At 40.1% G+C, this 15,538-nt stretch overlaps 1 protein-coding gene across 3 annotated transcripts in view; it reads left to right on the forward strand.

Annotated features, from left to right (window-relative positions):
• Positions 1-15,381, forward strand: part of ed (echinoid) — an 84,373-nt gene extending 68,992 nt beyond the window's left edge. Inside the window, exons 7-10 of one of the 3 annotated variants that reach the window (NM_001273085.1) lie at positions 254-760; positions 7,068-7,436; positions 12,930-12,976; positions 13,253-14,068. In NM_001273085.1, coding sequence (NP_001260014.1) covers positions 254-760; positions 7,068-7,436; positions 12,930-12,958 — 905 coding nt within the window. In that variant the 3' untranslated portion in view covers positions 12,959-12,976; positions 13,253-14,068. Of the gene's footprint in view, positions 1-253; positions 761-7,067; positions 7,437-12,929; positions 12,977-13,252 lie in introns of all 3 variants that reach the window. The other 2 variants (NM_001273084.1, NM_078745.3) reach the window with 2 other exon arrangements.
• Positions 15,382-15,538: the final 157 nt, after the last annotated feature.

Genomic DNA, 15,538 nt, shown 5'->3' on the forward strand with positions numbered 1-15,538 from the left:
CAACCATCCACCAAGCAACCAACCATTCATCCATCCACTTCAGCTCCTCGCGATGCATTTTTCATGGCTTCATTTCAACCCGCACTCGATTACAGAGCCAAAAACTGGAATGAAATTAAAAATTTGACTTGGAAATAGCACGATTGAAGAGTTTAATACATATTTAAAAAAAAATATTTAGTTTTCAAAATATTCTAAAGGATATGTTGATAATATTATCCACTAATCCCCACTCTTTTTTTTACCCCGATAGTTGGCAGGCCGTATATAGCGGAGGCTAATGCCCTGGCCACGCCCACTCTCATTGCGATAATCGTGTCCTGCGTGGTCTTTGCCCTCTTCGCTGGCCTAATCCTGATGTTCTGCCGCTGCAAGCGCAATCAATCGAAGAAGAGCGCCGCCGCCAAAGATTACGAGATGGACTCGGTGCGTCCTTCGATTGTGGCCGCTCAGCAAAACCAGGCGCCACCACCCTACTACCCCGCCTCTGGGCTGGACAACAAGGCATTGGAACACTCAATGGATCTCGCCCTCAGCATGGAGGATCAGAAAACGGCACTATACGCCACCCAGAATGGATATAGCTATCATCCGGGAAGTGGGGTGGTGGGCGTTGGCATGGGCGGCGGCGTTGTGGGAGTGGGTGTTGGCGGCAGCGTGGTCAGCGGAATGGGCGGCGGAGTGGGCGGAATCGGAGGCAGTGGCGTCGGCGTCAATGGAATACCTGGACTCAGCGCACACACGATGCCCGGAAATGAATGTGAGTACAAAAAAACAAACAAACTTAATAATTCATATTATGTAGACAATGTAGCTATAGAATATAGGAAAATACTGGAAGGTTTCATGACAGTTCTTTTCGGATGTTATGTGGACTAGATACGATCGGGATTTTTCAAACCCCTTTAATACCTTTGTAAAACTTTAAGTGTTACCCACGTGCAGGTGTCAAACACAAAACTAAAAGATCGAAAACCAATGTGAGAAATACTTCCGGTTGGTACGTGTCCTTAGGGTCCCTTTTTTATCCAAAGGTATTGGGGCACTCACCTCCGTTTGGTTTGCGGTGATTTTTCATTGTCCACACAAATACGTACACTTCCGCACAAAATGAAATCCGTGCTGACGTTTAAAAGGAACATTTTCGGAGTGGAATGATGGGGTATCCGGAGGGGGATTTCCACGGCTATTTTTTTCTCGAAATTATGCTGCCCCTGAAAACGGGCTGAAATGGAAAAGTGCGAAATGGAGTTGAGTGCAAATCGATGGCGGCGAGAGCATTCATCAAGCGCGGTTTGTGTTCTGTCAGCCACCTTGGCCCCTTCTACGCACCTGGAAAAGCGGGGAAAAGCACTTTCCACTTCCGTTGTAAATTTGTTGAAACAGCAATTTTTTCTAAACGCTTCAACATTTGCTGCCACGTTTTTTCGCATACTGTTTGTTGTTGGTCCGCAGCATTTTGTAATACACTTTCCATTTTGCAATTGTAGCTGTCGTCCATTCATCGTGACGTCCTTTCCGCTCACTTGTCCTCCCATTTTTGTGGAGTCCCTTCGAGTGGGAGAATCCCCCTGTTTCTTTTCACCGTGACTCTTGTACTCGGTTTGAATGCGTAAAACTGGACTGAAGCTTTTCGTTCGGAAAAAGAAAAAACCTCCCTCGTTTTCCCCTCAGCGGTTTTACACAATTCATTATTAATTGTGCTGGTTTTCGTTTACTTCCTTTTTTTGCCCACACACATTTTTAGCGTGCAGATTGTAACCTTTCACATGGGGAGGTAAAAAAAAAAAACGGAAGGCACTTTCTAATAATGTAAAAATTAAAAATTCTTTTTCCAACCACACAGATAGGAGAAAAAATCTTCTTTAACTGGACGGTGTAAGCATTAATTTGCTTTTACATATTTTAAGCCTCCAAATAGCAGCAATTTGCTTTGCCAATTTCGTGTTTCAATTGTTTTCGAAGGCCAATTAAAATTTTAAGGCGCTTAGACTGGGGACTGGGGGACTGACTCACTTAGGTGCCATTAAGGGGTTAAGGGGGCTGCCACTTAATTGCATTTAAAAACGATTGTGGGAGAATGGAAGGAGAAGGAGTTGCAGTAACAGCTAATTTGCCAAGTGAAAGTGGCATGAATAATAAAGGGTTGCAAGTGCACGAAACGAAAAAGGAGCCACAGTGTCGGAAAACTCCCTTTTCCCCACTTCCCTATGCACCCCCTCCCCCTCCCCCCTCCCAACGATGCATTGTGAGCGCTAATTGCCGCTTAAGGAGCAGAGCAGCCACAAGCGAAGAGCCAAAACACACGGCTCCCAACCAAAATGTCCTTTGCCCGATGCAGATGCTCACCCCGCGTCCAGCTTTTTTGCACTGCAGCAAAAGTAACTTAATTGTTTTTCACTTACAAGTATATCAACAAAATATTACTAATATTAATGTGGCAAATGTACACCAGAAGTTTCATGGGGTTTTTATTCACATTTAAAGGCGCTGGAAAATGTGATTCTATTAATTTTTCTGCGTGTAAGAACCCCTTCATTTTACACTTTGTCTACGACTGAGAGTTCTGTCGGTTCATTGTTGTAGTTGCCTGCACTTTTCGGGCTCGTTAACAGCCGCCCAATTCAGGTCCTTTGGCGTGCCGCCCCTTTTTCGAACCGCCTGCCCCTTTACCTCTTGGCCACAATCGCTTTCGACCTAGGCCAAAAACCTAATGAACTTTGCATGTAAACCGGCGACGGCAATAAAAACAATCAAGCGAAAGTTCAGCCAATGAAACAAGCGGGGCAAAGGGGTCATCTGGAGTTTTGGAATGGCATACAAGTGTAGCTGAAATTTAAAAAGTAATGTATCTCAGTAATTGTGTTGCTTGTATTATTAGAATTTCTTAAACTTATTCACCGGCTTAAGTTATGCCAGTCAGACTTGCTGCAAAGTTTCATGCACTCTGCAGATAAAGAATCACAAGTCATGGTCTCTGGGCTATGTACAATACATATATACATATTTGTATTTACATCTGTATGTACATTTAAATATGGAATACGCCCACGGCTAGACGACGGCTAGGACATGTTCCTGCAAATAAATGCGCAACAAAACAAGCAGCTGGAATTTAGAAAACCAAATAAATGCAAACAAATGTCGCCACACACACTGAAGAGGCAACCAACCGTCGAAAATAGAGAGAAGGTAAAATAAAAATGAAAATACGAACAAAATAGCTGGAGAAAAGTTAAAAAAAAAGAAAAAAAAAACAGAACAGTAGAAAAGAATCCCGCGCTCGGCAAATTTATGCGCTAAATAAATAAAGCCATGAACCCGCGCGTCGGGCCAACAAATGTCTGCCATGTTTTAGTTGGTTTTGGTTTAGTTTAGTTCGTTTGGGATTCCGCTGGTTGGGGGGTATTTTCAATGCAATTCTGGGGGCTCGGATTTCGCTGTTCCATGCTGTTCAGTTCAGTTCAGTTCAGTTCAGGTCTTCAGTATTCTGGGCCTAACATGCGGCCCCACAAAGCAAATAGCCGCAAAATAGTTTTGCGCGCACCAAAAACGTAGCCCAAAATAAGAGAAAAAGAGGATCTATACAAGTTTCTGCACAAGTTCTAAGAAATATATTTTAAAATATAAACAAAAGATTACAAATTGAGTTTGGAAATCAATTCTAGAAAGTGAGGATAGCACATAACTACATTACACAAGAAATGCATTTCTTTCAGTGCATGCCTAATGCCAAGTTTTAGGCCAGCATTTTGCTGCCTTTGTTCCACCCCATTCTCTCATCTTTTTTTTTGCAGTGATTGCCTCTCGAACATGTTTGTCTTGTGTTCAGTTGTAGTGAAGGGTTAACGCGATGGGTTCAAGGGGGGTCATCGGCAGCCTTGGCACAGCTGACTGAATGAATGACCAACTAACCAAGCTACCAACCATCCAACCAACTGGGCAGCCAACCGACCCCAGCTAAACCAAAACAAACCAAAATCCGACCGCATACAAGCAACTTTTCGAAGACACCATCCATCTATGAGTTCCAATTTGCTGGCATTTTTTATTTTTTTTTTTTTGCAGCTGGCCAAACTAATTGGCTTAAAACTAAAGACCCTTGGGGCAGTGCAAAGACGTTGGCTTTAAATTATTACTGAAAAACTCATCAATACCCTTGACCTCTCGCTGGCTGGTTTTTATCAACTCGCTTTCTGGGCTGGAAATTCTGTCATGCTCAGCTGGTCAGGAACAACAAGGCGAATTCCGGGGAGAGTTGCGCTAACAAACTTATTTTACTTTCCCTTCCACGCCTCCACAGGCTTTTCATTCATTATCCTGGGGAGGGAAACAAAAAAAATCTGAGAAACTGAAGCTGTTGCAGCGCAGCGAGTCAAACTTTTTGGCCAACTCGAGGCGCACAAAAGGAGCTGGCCGGAATGGAGCGGATGGAGCGGCGGAAAAGTGCAACACGGCAAGTGCAGGAACTCGGCACTAGTGCGCTGCCTTTCCCACTGCCACTTTCCCCGGTTTTCCCGCCGCTTTTCCGCGCCCGTTTTACCCTCAAAATACGACCCTTGTTGTGCCTGCTACATTTAAGCGCATTTAGGGCAAATGCCAAGCAACCTCCGACTCTCAACTCTCGAATCTCGGAGTCTGCAAGTCGCGTCGCTAATTAAAAGTGCAACAAGGAAAAGGTCACCAGGGGCTGTTGAGGTCGTAGGGAAAACATAGCAGCTGCATGGGAAAATCTTCTATAAAACTCAACCAAAAATAGGTTGCACAAATTCTAATATAATGTCCTTAAGCAACGTTTGAATGCGAATATTATTTAATTTAAAGATCGTCATATATTAAATTAATATATATTAAGTGCTTGTCCAAGTTTTTCTCAGTGCATGGTGAGAAACCTAGATAAGGAGCAAGCTGGTGCTATTAACACCCCAAAAACAGCGAACTGGGCTCGAGTTCAGTTCGAATGAGTTGAGTTGAGTTTTGGATGCAATGGGTTAAGTTGGACCCTCCAAGTGACTGGCAGCAAAAGTGAGGCACCAGAAGTTAGCCCCATCCTTAACCCTTGTGGTTCCCGAGCCATGGCCTGCTATTTAGTTAACCGTTAATGGCATTTGAAACTGTTTTTATTGTGCGTCTGCTGGCGGTGGTAGTGCTGCTCTGCTGTTTCTGTTGCACAAAAATGTTGCATAATTGTAAGCGCTTCCGGTTGAAAAGTTTGTCGAGTGAATTAGAGGGAAAACTTTCCACCAGCCCAGGCACTTTTACATGAAAAGATTTTCCGAGATGGGGAGTGGGTTTAATAATAAGCTGTTTGGTGAGGAGGGACGGGGAAAACTGTGGAAAATGGAGGCGTGACTGGGCCAGAAGTATGCCGCAACTGTTGTTGTTATTTGCTCAAATCAATGCACAAAACTTTGACAAACTTTAATTGCTAAAAAAAAAAGAAGAGAAATAAGTAGTAGGCAAAATGCTTTCCTCCAGACAATGGAAATGCATTAAAATTTTCATCAGCTAGGGAAGGGAAATTTTGTTATTTCGGTCAAATATTTTGGCAAACTTGAGCAATCAAAAGTTGCCGCCGACAAAAGATTTGATGCTTATCAAATTGAAAAGTTTCGCTCTTTTTTTTTTCTCCCTCCTGCGAATTGCAATTGGAAAATGTATATAAGCAGAATGTTTCGGAATAAAATTACTCAAGCAAATATGTAAATTGGCTGAGCAAATAAAGAGCAAGGAAAAGTTGGCCGCATGAAATGTAAATGAAGTTAATATTATTACTGTTTTAGTTTTATGGCTGATCATAAAAATTATCACGCCCACCAAAACGAGGCATAAAATCGCGGCCCTAAACTCGAGCAGCAGTTCCAGCTGAGCGCACGCAAAAATAAGCCCAAACTTGCCATGAAAATGGTCGCCAAGAAGGCCACGCAACACACATAAGTGAGGGGATATCCTGAATCAACCATTATTTCATACTCTCAAAGACATGGCACTCTATGGAAACTAACTAGTATCGAACATATTTATTGCATACTTTTTGTTGCATGAGGTATTGCGGTTTAATGCGTAAAATGAAGCATTCATTTTGTTATAGAACAAAATACGAATTTATATTTTTAAATAATTAAATAACGAGGGATTCTGCGTGAACACGCAACGTGAAATACCGTTTGCGTAAAATGAAAAGTCATCACATCCTTTCAAAAGTGACAAATCCCCTAAAATGCCGTAGATTATTTACTTTTGGGAACACATTTTCCGCTGGCAGCTCTAAACTCGAAAAGTTTTTGTTTGCCGGCAAGCGTGCGTTTAATATTTATGAGTGATTTATCACGATATAAAAATAATAATAAATGCGTCCAGGCAGCGAGCACGCACCAGCCAAGGCATAGGGAACAATGAATGAAAATGGAAAAATCGGTTGGCAGGAGTGGGAAAATGGGAACACCAGCTGCTCCTTGTTGAAGGACAAAGGCTTCACCATTCGCTTACCCCATAAAAATTTGTCAAAATGGCTGAAGGCAGGTGGAAGTGGAAGAAGAAGGAAAAGTATAATTCGAATTCGGTGCTCCTCAAGGATTTACGACATTAGGATGGATTTTAAGTGGCGCACGCGGCGTATACGCAATGTGATAAACTATTAATTACGCCTTGTCTACGACTCCGAAGTTCATAAATTGTATGCCGATGTCGTTTTTATGTGTTAATCAATAAAAATCCGGCCCAAAAGTTGGCCCCAAAAGAGAACTTCAACTTTATTTTGGGACCAAACTTTTGCTTAATTTTAATTAAATTTTATTTTACTGCCAACGAGGGAAAGTTTTCCTGGCCAAAGGCCAAATAGTCAATGTTTTACATGTGAGAGCAATGGAGGTTACAAAAGTAGGGAGTCCGCTGAGTAATGCCCAACGTTAATTCTTTAAAAATATATATTATGAATAAACTTTATTGTTTGTATCGCAGTATTTTCTGCGAACGAGTACAACTCCTTTATGAATTCATGCATTGTTCGATAAATATCCATTCATCATTTATCTGTTTGTTTTTTTTTTTTGTTCTTGCTTTTCCAGGGGTCAACATGGGCTACATGGAGAACAACTATTCGAATTCGAACAACGGCGGCAGTGTCAACTCGCAGGACTCACTGTGGCAGGTGAAGATGTCAGCCGCGGCGGTGGGCAACCAGCAGGGCATGGTGCAGGCCCCAATGAATCAGTATGTGGAACAGCAGCCCGCCTACGGATACGATCCGTTGACCCATGGTGGCTATGGGGCGGTGGACGACTACGCTCCCTATCCGCACCTCACGGCCACGCCCAGCCAGGTGGGCGATGAGTACCACAACTTGCGCAACAGCCAGAATCCGTCCCGGCAGGACTACTGCAGCGATCCCTATGCATCCGTGCAAAAGCCCAAAAAGCGAGTCGATCAGCATTTAGGTAAGCCACCTAACTAAGATCCAATTCATAATGTGGATTAGTCTAATCGAGATAGTGATTCAGAATCAGTACAATTTCCATTCTGTGTAAATGTGTAGAAATGAGTTTTTGCAAAATCATGTTTGCCTCTGTGTTATAACTTGCCAAAGGAAAATCCGTTGAATCATGGATAACGAAACTTATTAGCACAAATTTCACTCGTTGATCAGAACTGTGTGAATACGCAGTGAACAAATGCCGATGAAATAATGAGAAAGAAAGCAAACTGGAGAAAATTACACATAGATTGCGAAAGAGATTTGTTCGAGTAACTTTTGCCTCATTTTGATTGATAAACTTTTGTCGAGCCCAGGAACCAGCCAACGTCTACCCAAAGTTTCTATTTTCTGACACATTAAGCTGGTAGACTTTCAGAGCCCGTCCTAGGAAAAGAGTAAGGTCCTGGCTTTCACATTCTGTAAGTTTTCGTTAGCCTATGTCAGAAGCTGTGGACCGAACACAGTGAAGTGTGGGGGGTGAAAACATTTTGGGCCAACATTTCTGTTGGCGTTTTGGGCTTTGGCTCGCTTTCAGTTATGACAAGTTAAGCACTGGGCATCTAAAATGTTTTGCGCCCTTTTCCATGCTAATTATAGGAGTTCAAGGGGGCGAAACATGTTGCAAATAAATATTATTCGGCAACGTGCTGTTCGAACATTTCGAGTCGGCTTAAAGTCTTCGTAGAGCTTGCTTAAAGTTCACCCGAGCACAAAACACCAACCGCAGCAAAAGTAGCAAGGACGAAGTGGGTGGCAGGATGTGGTCGAGGAGGATGAGTATGCCCTTTGGCATCCACAGCTTGTTTTTTGGGATTGTCTATAGATGTGCGAGTGTGTCTCTGCTGTGTGTGTGTGTGTACTCGATTTTTTTTTCGAATCCATTTCTGCCGCATGGCCCATGTTGTTATGTGTGTTTTATTATTTGTATACTCTACTTTACTCCAAGATACATTGTATTTTCTAGAATGCCTTCAATAATAGCATGGCCTAACTTAACTTTCCTCTAGTTTTTCGATGAGGAAAAAATATCTTATATACATTTAAATAATATCTGAACAGTTCTGAATTAATTCGAAAAATCTGCGTATATTTTGAAGAAACTTGTTTAATGCAAAATTACTAGAGTAATCAAATGTTGTATACACCCGTAACTTACTTTCCATATTATTTGTTGTTGTTATTGTGATGCCAATAACACCGCAAGTGTTTTAAAATATTAAATAATAAAAAACGAAACGAACTGAACCGAACCGAACCGAATGAAAACCCAAGATGAACAGCCACTGTGAGAGTTTTGAGTTGGATCAGCAGCAGTGGTGACTGTAAAGCGCCCACGGGTCGTATGCGTAATATCCCCCTCGTTTTTTGTGTTTGTGTGTGTGTGTTTCTCTGTGTGTATGTGTTGGCCACAACTATGAGCGGTGTGTTTGTGTGTTATCTTTACGCTTTATGAGCACCAAAGCTCGAAAAAAAATACATTTTTGGTAGCAGCTTCTTGTTGTTCTTGGCCGTTTTTTATTGCCCTGGACTCGCAGGACGTTATTATTGTTTTTGTTGTTGCTTGCTGTTGTTGAATACTGCTCGCCTTTTTTTCCGTTCTGCTTTTACTCACTTCTTGCATATAAAATGCAATAAAAAGGGAGGCAAAAAACACTGGAGGCTTCCCTCTATGTGTCTTACTCGTTTTTATACTCTTGCATAGGGTATAGTGATCTCATTTTTAAGTGTGTGTTTATTTTTTTCTTGTTTTATGTAGAATCTCTAAAATTTACATGCTTAATAGTTCCCAAGATTTTAACGCTCATACTTTTGCACGAACCCTTAACTGTACGAAAAACTGGTGTCAAAATTCGCTCGCGTCAATAAATTAAAACAGCACTATCGAAGAAGCGCAAGCCACAATTTACAATCCAGCAGATAGAAGATATATCCCCCATGAGAGCCATCAAAAGCAAAGCAAACTCAAGGGGAAGTGCCTCTGAAGAGGGTTAATGTAGAATGTCGGGGGTTAAGAGTAGGGCAGGGGGAGGACAAGAAGGACTTAGAGTGGAAGAGTGGGGCAGCCAGCAGATTGACAGTGCTACAATATGCAAATACATCTTCATTACATTGATTACATTGATGTCAGCTTATGCACAGCTGGCAAATGCAACTGAATGTCGTCTCTCGTTGTGTGTGTGTGTGTGTGTGTGTGTGTCTGTGTGTGACTGGGAGAATGTGTGTCCGCCTGTCTGTGTTTGTATGTTTAAAAGCTTTTACACTTGCCAAACTCACATTTGAGACCCCTCATCGCTCATTCCACGACCTGCTATTCCCTTCCCCAGACTTGCAAAACCCACCAGCTGACTTTTGCGCCATGCAAAATGCAGTCAGATTGCACGGAAAGAAAAAATGTGCACTTTAAAGTGCGATAAAAACTATGTGGAAGTCCTGTGCTTGCAACTTATTTGTTAAGCACAAAAGTCTGCTGTGAAAATGTAACGCCGCCATAATAACCTCACATATTCTTAGGGTTTTTTTTTTTAAATATAGATAGCTAGAAAGGTTGAATATTTTTTCCAGTGTAAAATTGTGCTCGGTGGATGCATAAGGGATGATCGAGGGGTGCTGGCCATGGCCGAAAGGAAGTCTGCGGAAGGCGCCAAAAAGCTGCGTAAGCAAATTTTTTGCTCATCTGTTAACATGCAAAGAAGGCTGCACAGAATAAAGATTGGGGCATGCATATATGTACGTATGTGAGGGGGATTTTTTTTTGGGGGGGGGGACAGAAAGACCGACCGACAGACCGACTGATTGATTATGCAGACTTTTGTGTCAGTTGGTTGAGCGCCTTTGTTTGGTCTTTTGTCAAACACTCTCTTTGCACATACAGTGGCCCAGAGGAAATGGCTTTAATTCATCATTAAGGCAAAGCAAGATGTAGAGAAAGCCAACCACAAGATGGGGAACAAGACGGAGATTATTCCGGGCTTTTAGCAGATTATTCAAATTGCTACTTCATGAATATACATAAACGATTTTGATTAATACCGGAACATATGCATGACACATTTCTTTTTTGGAATTTAATTGGGGCAAATGTATGACTCAGGAAAATCAGAGATTTTATTTCGATGGCTTCGTGCTTTATAAAATCGAAACTATATTCAATTCTATGAGTCACCTGTTACTGGTCTTTGCCAACTATCTGATTTATATCCGCCAAAATCTGTTTTCGCCACTTCGAAGACATCGTTCTGCCTTCTTATCGTTTCGCCGAAAGGCTCATAATGCATTTTCCTTTTGGGCTGAGCAATAAATGCCAAGAAAACTTATTCAAAGTGCCACAAGAATCTAGTCCTGGCGCAGCTTATTCGCTTTCTCCTTGCTTTTGGATAGCTTCCAAATACTTGCAAGGATGTGGGAAAAGGGAAACACATAAATCACATGAGTCAGGATTTTCGCAACATGAAAAAAGTGAGGCAGAAGCAGCAGGAGGCGAAACTAACACTCCACAGCACTAAACACACACTAAGTAGATTTGAGAAATGGAAAGGGGCCTAAAGCCCAGAAGAATCGGTGGGAAGATAGGAGAAAGCCACTGTCCAAAAGGCAACAAATGATAAGCGTTTTAACCCCTTGTTCTATGCATGAGAAAATGTTGCTGCCAGGCAGCTAGCCAGTTTGCTGTTTGTGTGTTGCTGGGATAAACTCATCTGCAATTTGTTTACTTTCGACGTTTCCGAAAATTTACTAAAAAAGAATGGGTTATTACGAGCTTAGCTGGGCAAAAAAACTTGGCCAAAAGGGGCTAAAAGCAGCACACATACTAACACAATTTGCATGCAAAGACAGCTGGGAAAAAAGGGAACAGTGCGTATGCTTAACGCAGAAACGATTAAGTTGTTGAGAGAGAGAGTCTGAATGGAAATTGAAAAACAGCAGGAAAAACCACTAGCCAAAGGGTAAGGGTATGGGCACAATAAAGTTATGCGCATAATATCCACAGCTCACGTATTGGCCATAAAATGCGGGCAGGAGAGGATTGCAAACAGGAGCCAAATCTTTGAACAGTTGAAAATCTACGAAAGGAAATAGTTGGGAAAGAAAGGATTCGCTTTCCTGGCTAGCTGGCTTTCCCTTTTTTTTCCCCAATCGCTTTTTGGGTCAAGTTTATGCAGATGCCAAAGTGGAGTGGAAAAAATCCGAAGCGTTGGGGCGATGGCGACAAACGCGCTTAGGAATTTTCACACGACCAAGAAGCTGGGAAAAACGGGAAAACGGGAGGAAGTTCGGTGAAGAAAAGCTAGTCGAACGAGATGGGATATGTTAAAGAGCAGTTGTTAAAAAGGATTTACGTTTTAGATTTGCAAGCACAGGGAGAAAAGACCTGAATGTTTGTTCTTAGATTTTGAAACAAATTACTGTAAAATGGTTTGGTTTTTATTTATCAAGATTCGAAACTATGTAATAAACTGAATATTTATTTATTATTTCTTGCAAAGAGCTCTGTATTGATTTAGATAAGAACGATTTCTTTGAATATAAAGTCTCGCAAATTCTCATACGCATAAATCTTAAACCTTACATCCGGTTACATTTTTAAAAATATCATGCTGCAACAAAACATCCCTCGTTTTTTTCTCCGTGCACAAATAGGTCAAAAAAGATAAGCAGTAGTGAGAAATTCACACATTCGTATTTTGCCAAAAAAAAACCATTCGATGCGGCGATTTCGTTCTAGCTCCTCTTTTTTCCTTATTTTGAAATTCAAATTCCAATAAATTTTCCAACGATTTGGCACACAAAGCAATCCAAAGCAGGGCAGCCAAAAAAAAGGGGGGCTTAAGTGTGGGAATGCGTGGGGGTTGTTAGTGCTGAATCCTTTGCATGGATTTGCATGGCCAAAAGAGCTGCGGACATGGCTCGAAGTGGAGATGGGTATGCGCTTAAATATGCAACAATTTGTAGCAGACAAAGATGTTTGCCAAAGTGGCGGGGTTGAGTACAGTGCCGTTTCAACAGCCAAGTCCTTTGATTATAAATTAATGTCCTGTTTACCAGGGACAGTGTCCGACCAGCACCAACCAAATGCCAGAAAATGCCTCTAATTCGTTTACGATTTCAATGGGGGCGACAAATGCAGCAATCTGCACTGCAATTGAATGTCGTTAGTGAGACCAATCAACTGGTAAATTAAAACAATTGCTTTTCGAACCAAAAAAAAAAAAAAACCGCTGACAGTTTAAAGCTTCAATAAACGCAATAGTTAATTGAAAAACACCGCTGCACTCTTAGGTTTTTGAGTCTTTAAGTGAGTTTGCTTTCATTCTAAGCTAGACCTTAAGTATTAGCGTGTAATATCTTTTCCCTAACATGGCTATTTTTTCTCTACTACTCTCACACATGTCTTGCCCACTCATAAATCAAAAAAAAAAAAACCATAAATGTATACATACCATAAACAAATCTATAGCGGACATTATACAGGATGTTACGCTCTAACGGAGCGCGCAGGCTGAAGTAAGTTAAAGTCGGCAAGGATTTCGTACGAAAATCAAAAAAAAAAAACAAAAATTTGGTTCCATTACTGTGATGATGCAGAATTTTTGAGTTGCCTTAGTTTGCTATGATTTTTCACAGACAGCCTAGTACACAGCCCAGCACTCCCCTCCAAAAAAAAAAAAACACTGTTTTGATTAGCATTTTGTTTTTAATTGTTTGCGCATGACTTTGCCTCTTTTCCGCCCATTTTGGTAAACTAATTTAAACAATTTCCACAATCTTTTCACTCGCCAGATTCACCATATCACGACGTAAGCGGTCTGCCCAATCCCTACAACATGGAGCATTTGGAACAGGACGAGGTCCTTCCCCCGCAGCAGCACATGTCCTTGAGCTACGACGACAGCTTCGAGGGCGAATATTCGACAACGCCGAATGCCAGAAACCGTCGCGTCATACGCGAGATTATTGTCTAGGAAATTCTAGTTGGGAAATCGCATAAACAACTGAAAATCAGCACTCAAATATTTTCCACTCACACGCTAAATTCCATGATCATCGACTGTAAACCCATTCTAATTATCATTTTAACTTCCCGCTCGACTGCCAGCAGCAGATCTTTTGAAAAGTGGCCATTTTGAATACTTTTTAATATATTACTTCGATGTAAGCTTAGTTTGAGGAATACGACAAACGTGTGTTGAGTTTTATTGGCAACGAAACGAATACCATATACCATAGGATTAGAGTTCCGATCTATCATTGCTCTAGTTCAGCACTTTGTTGACATAATACACTGAGAGAAATACAGCCCAAAATACACACACGGATTAAAACCATCACTGGACGAGCACTAAATGTTACGATTTACCATTTAGCATAGGGCTAAGTAGTAGTTAATAATAATGGTCATCTAGGTCCCAGTTGCAAACAAACGAACTTTAAATTGTAAGGCGGAATTTCCGAGGGCAGGCGATCGAAAACAAAATCTCACTTTTCACCTAGGCTTAGGCTAATTAACTCGTAAGTGATTCTTGTTGGTTCTGTGCAATATTACCAGCACAGATCGACAAAAGATAAAATATATACATAAACAGTACGACCTGCCACAAAAAAAAAAAATCAAGAAAATATATAAAAAGAAATCGAAACAAAAGGAAACAAAACTTACCTTAACCTAATTTTAAACTTTTAAATAAATACGAAAAAAAGAAAACGTTGCTTTAAGTAAGATATATAAAAAACACAAAAAAAAGTACAGAAAACTTTAAAAAAATTATTGAAAATAATTGAAAAATATTAAGATAAAAAGTAAAACAAAAAAGAAACCGGCTCCTCCATTCTGAAAACTTTAATTTAATTTACAAAATGTACCAACTAACGAAACTATTTGTTCTGTTTTCCATTTGTTCGAACTTTGTGTTGAAATTCAAAATTTTAATTGTAATTATCTTTAGGTCGACTAGAAATGAATTGGTTAAGTTAATATAAATGTTTTGTTTGTGCATTACGTTGTGTTTTTAACCCTTATCATGTGTTTTGCAACTTTTTGACAATGGCACAGACACAAAGTGAGAAGATCGAGAGAACAACATTTTATGTAGCTAAGATTTAAATGTAAATACATGTGTAATTGTATATATTTACTTGACTTGCAAAGTAAATAAGCAGCAGCGGCAACTTAAATTAAATTGTAGTTAATTTTAAACAATTTTGAAATGAATTTAATTAGTAAGCAAGTGTTTAAGAGCAAATGCCACAAAATAAAGCGAAAAAACGAATTAAGAACTCTTAAGAAAAAATAAGGAAAATCTCGTCGAATGAACAAAACAAAATATAAACAAGAAGAGCGAAAACGAGAAACTTTATGATATAAATTATACACTCTAAACCAGATAAGCGGATATACATTATATATATATACATATACACTTACATATACATCTACTTATTATTTGTAAATAAGTAAAGCATAATTTTTCATTTAAAATCCCCGAAACAAATCGGAATCCATTAAATCTATATTTCCAAACACTACAAAATGGCGAAACGAAAATCAAAGTAAATTTTTTATTTAGCAAAAATATTTATATAAACATATATACATATATTTTGCAATTTGACTGACGGCAGTGGAAGTGGCACACAAGCGATAAATCCATGAACAAAAAACTAGAGACAGAATTTGAGGCCCCTGGGCCATTCAAACAATAAAACACTTTGTTAACTATTTTGTATGCATTTCTGATTTCATTCAATTCAACAAATTGCCACCCCACAAAACAGAAAAGAAAACATAAGCTAAAATATTTATGCATACACACAAACACTCTCATGCAGTCACACACATGAAAACAAAACATATAATATTTTTTTATTCAGTTTTAAAACGAAAGGTAAAAATAAAGCAAAACATCAAAAACGAAGAATTTAAATTAAATGCCCTGTGTTTTGATTTGTTGTGGTTGGGCATTTTTAGATCGAAAGTGCGGTAAATTGGAATCAAATGCAAGTATGGCTCAAATTTACTGGCCGAAGTTTTGATTTGCAAAAAAAATGCAGTGAAATTAAAGTTAATAG

The sequence above is a fragment of the Drosophila melanogaster genome, chromosome 2L (assembly GCF_000001215.4).
Source record: "Drosophila melanogaster chromosome 2L".
Classification (NCBI taxonomy): Eukaryota; Metazoa; Arthropoda; class Insecta; order Diptera; family Drosophilidae; genus Drosophila; species Drosophila melanogaster.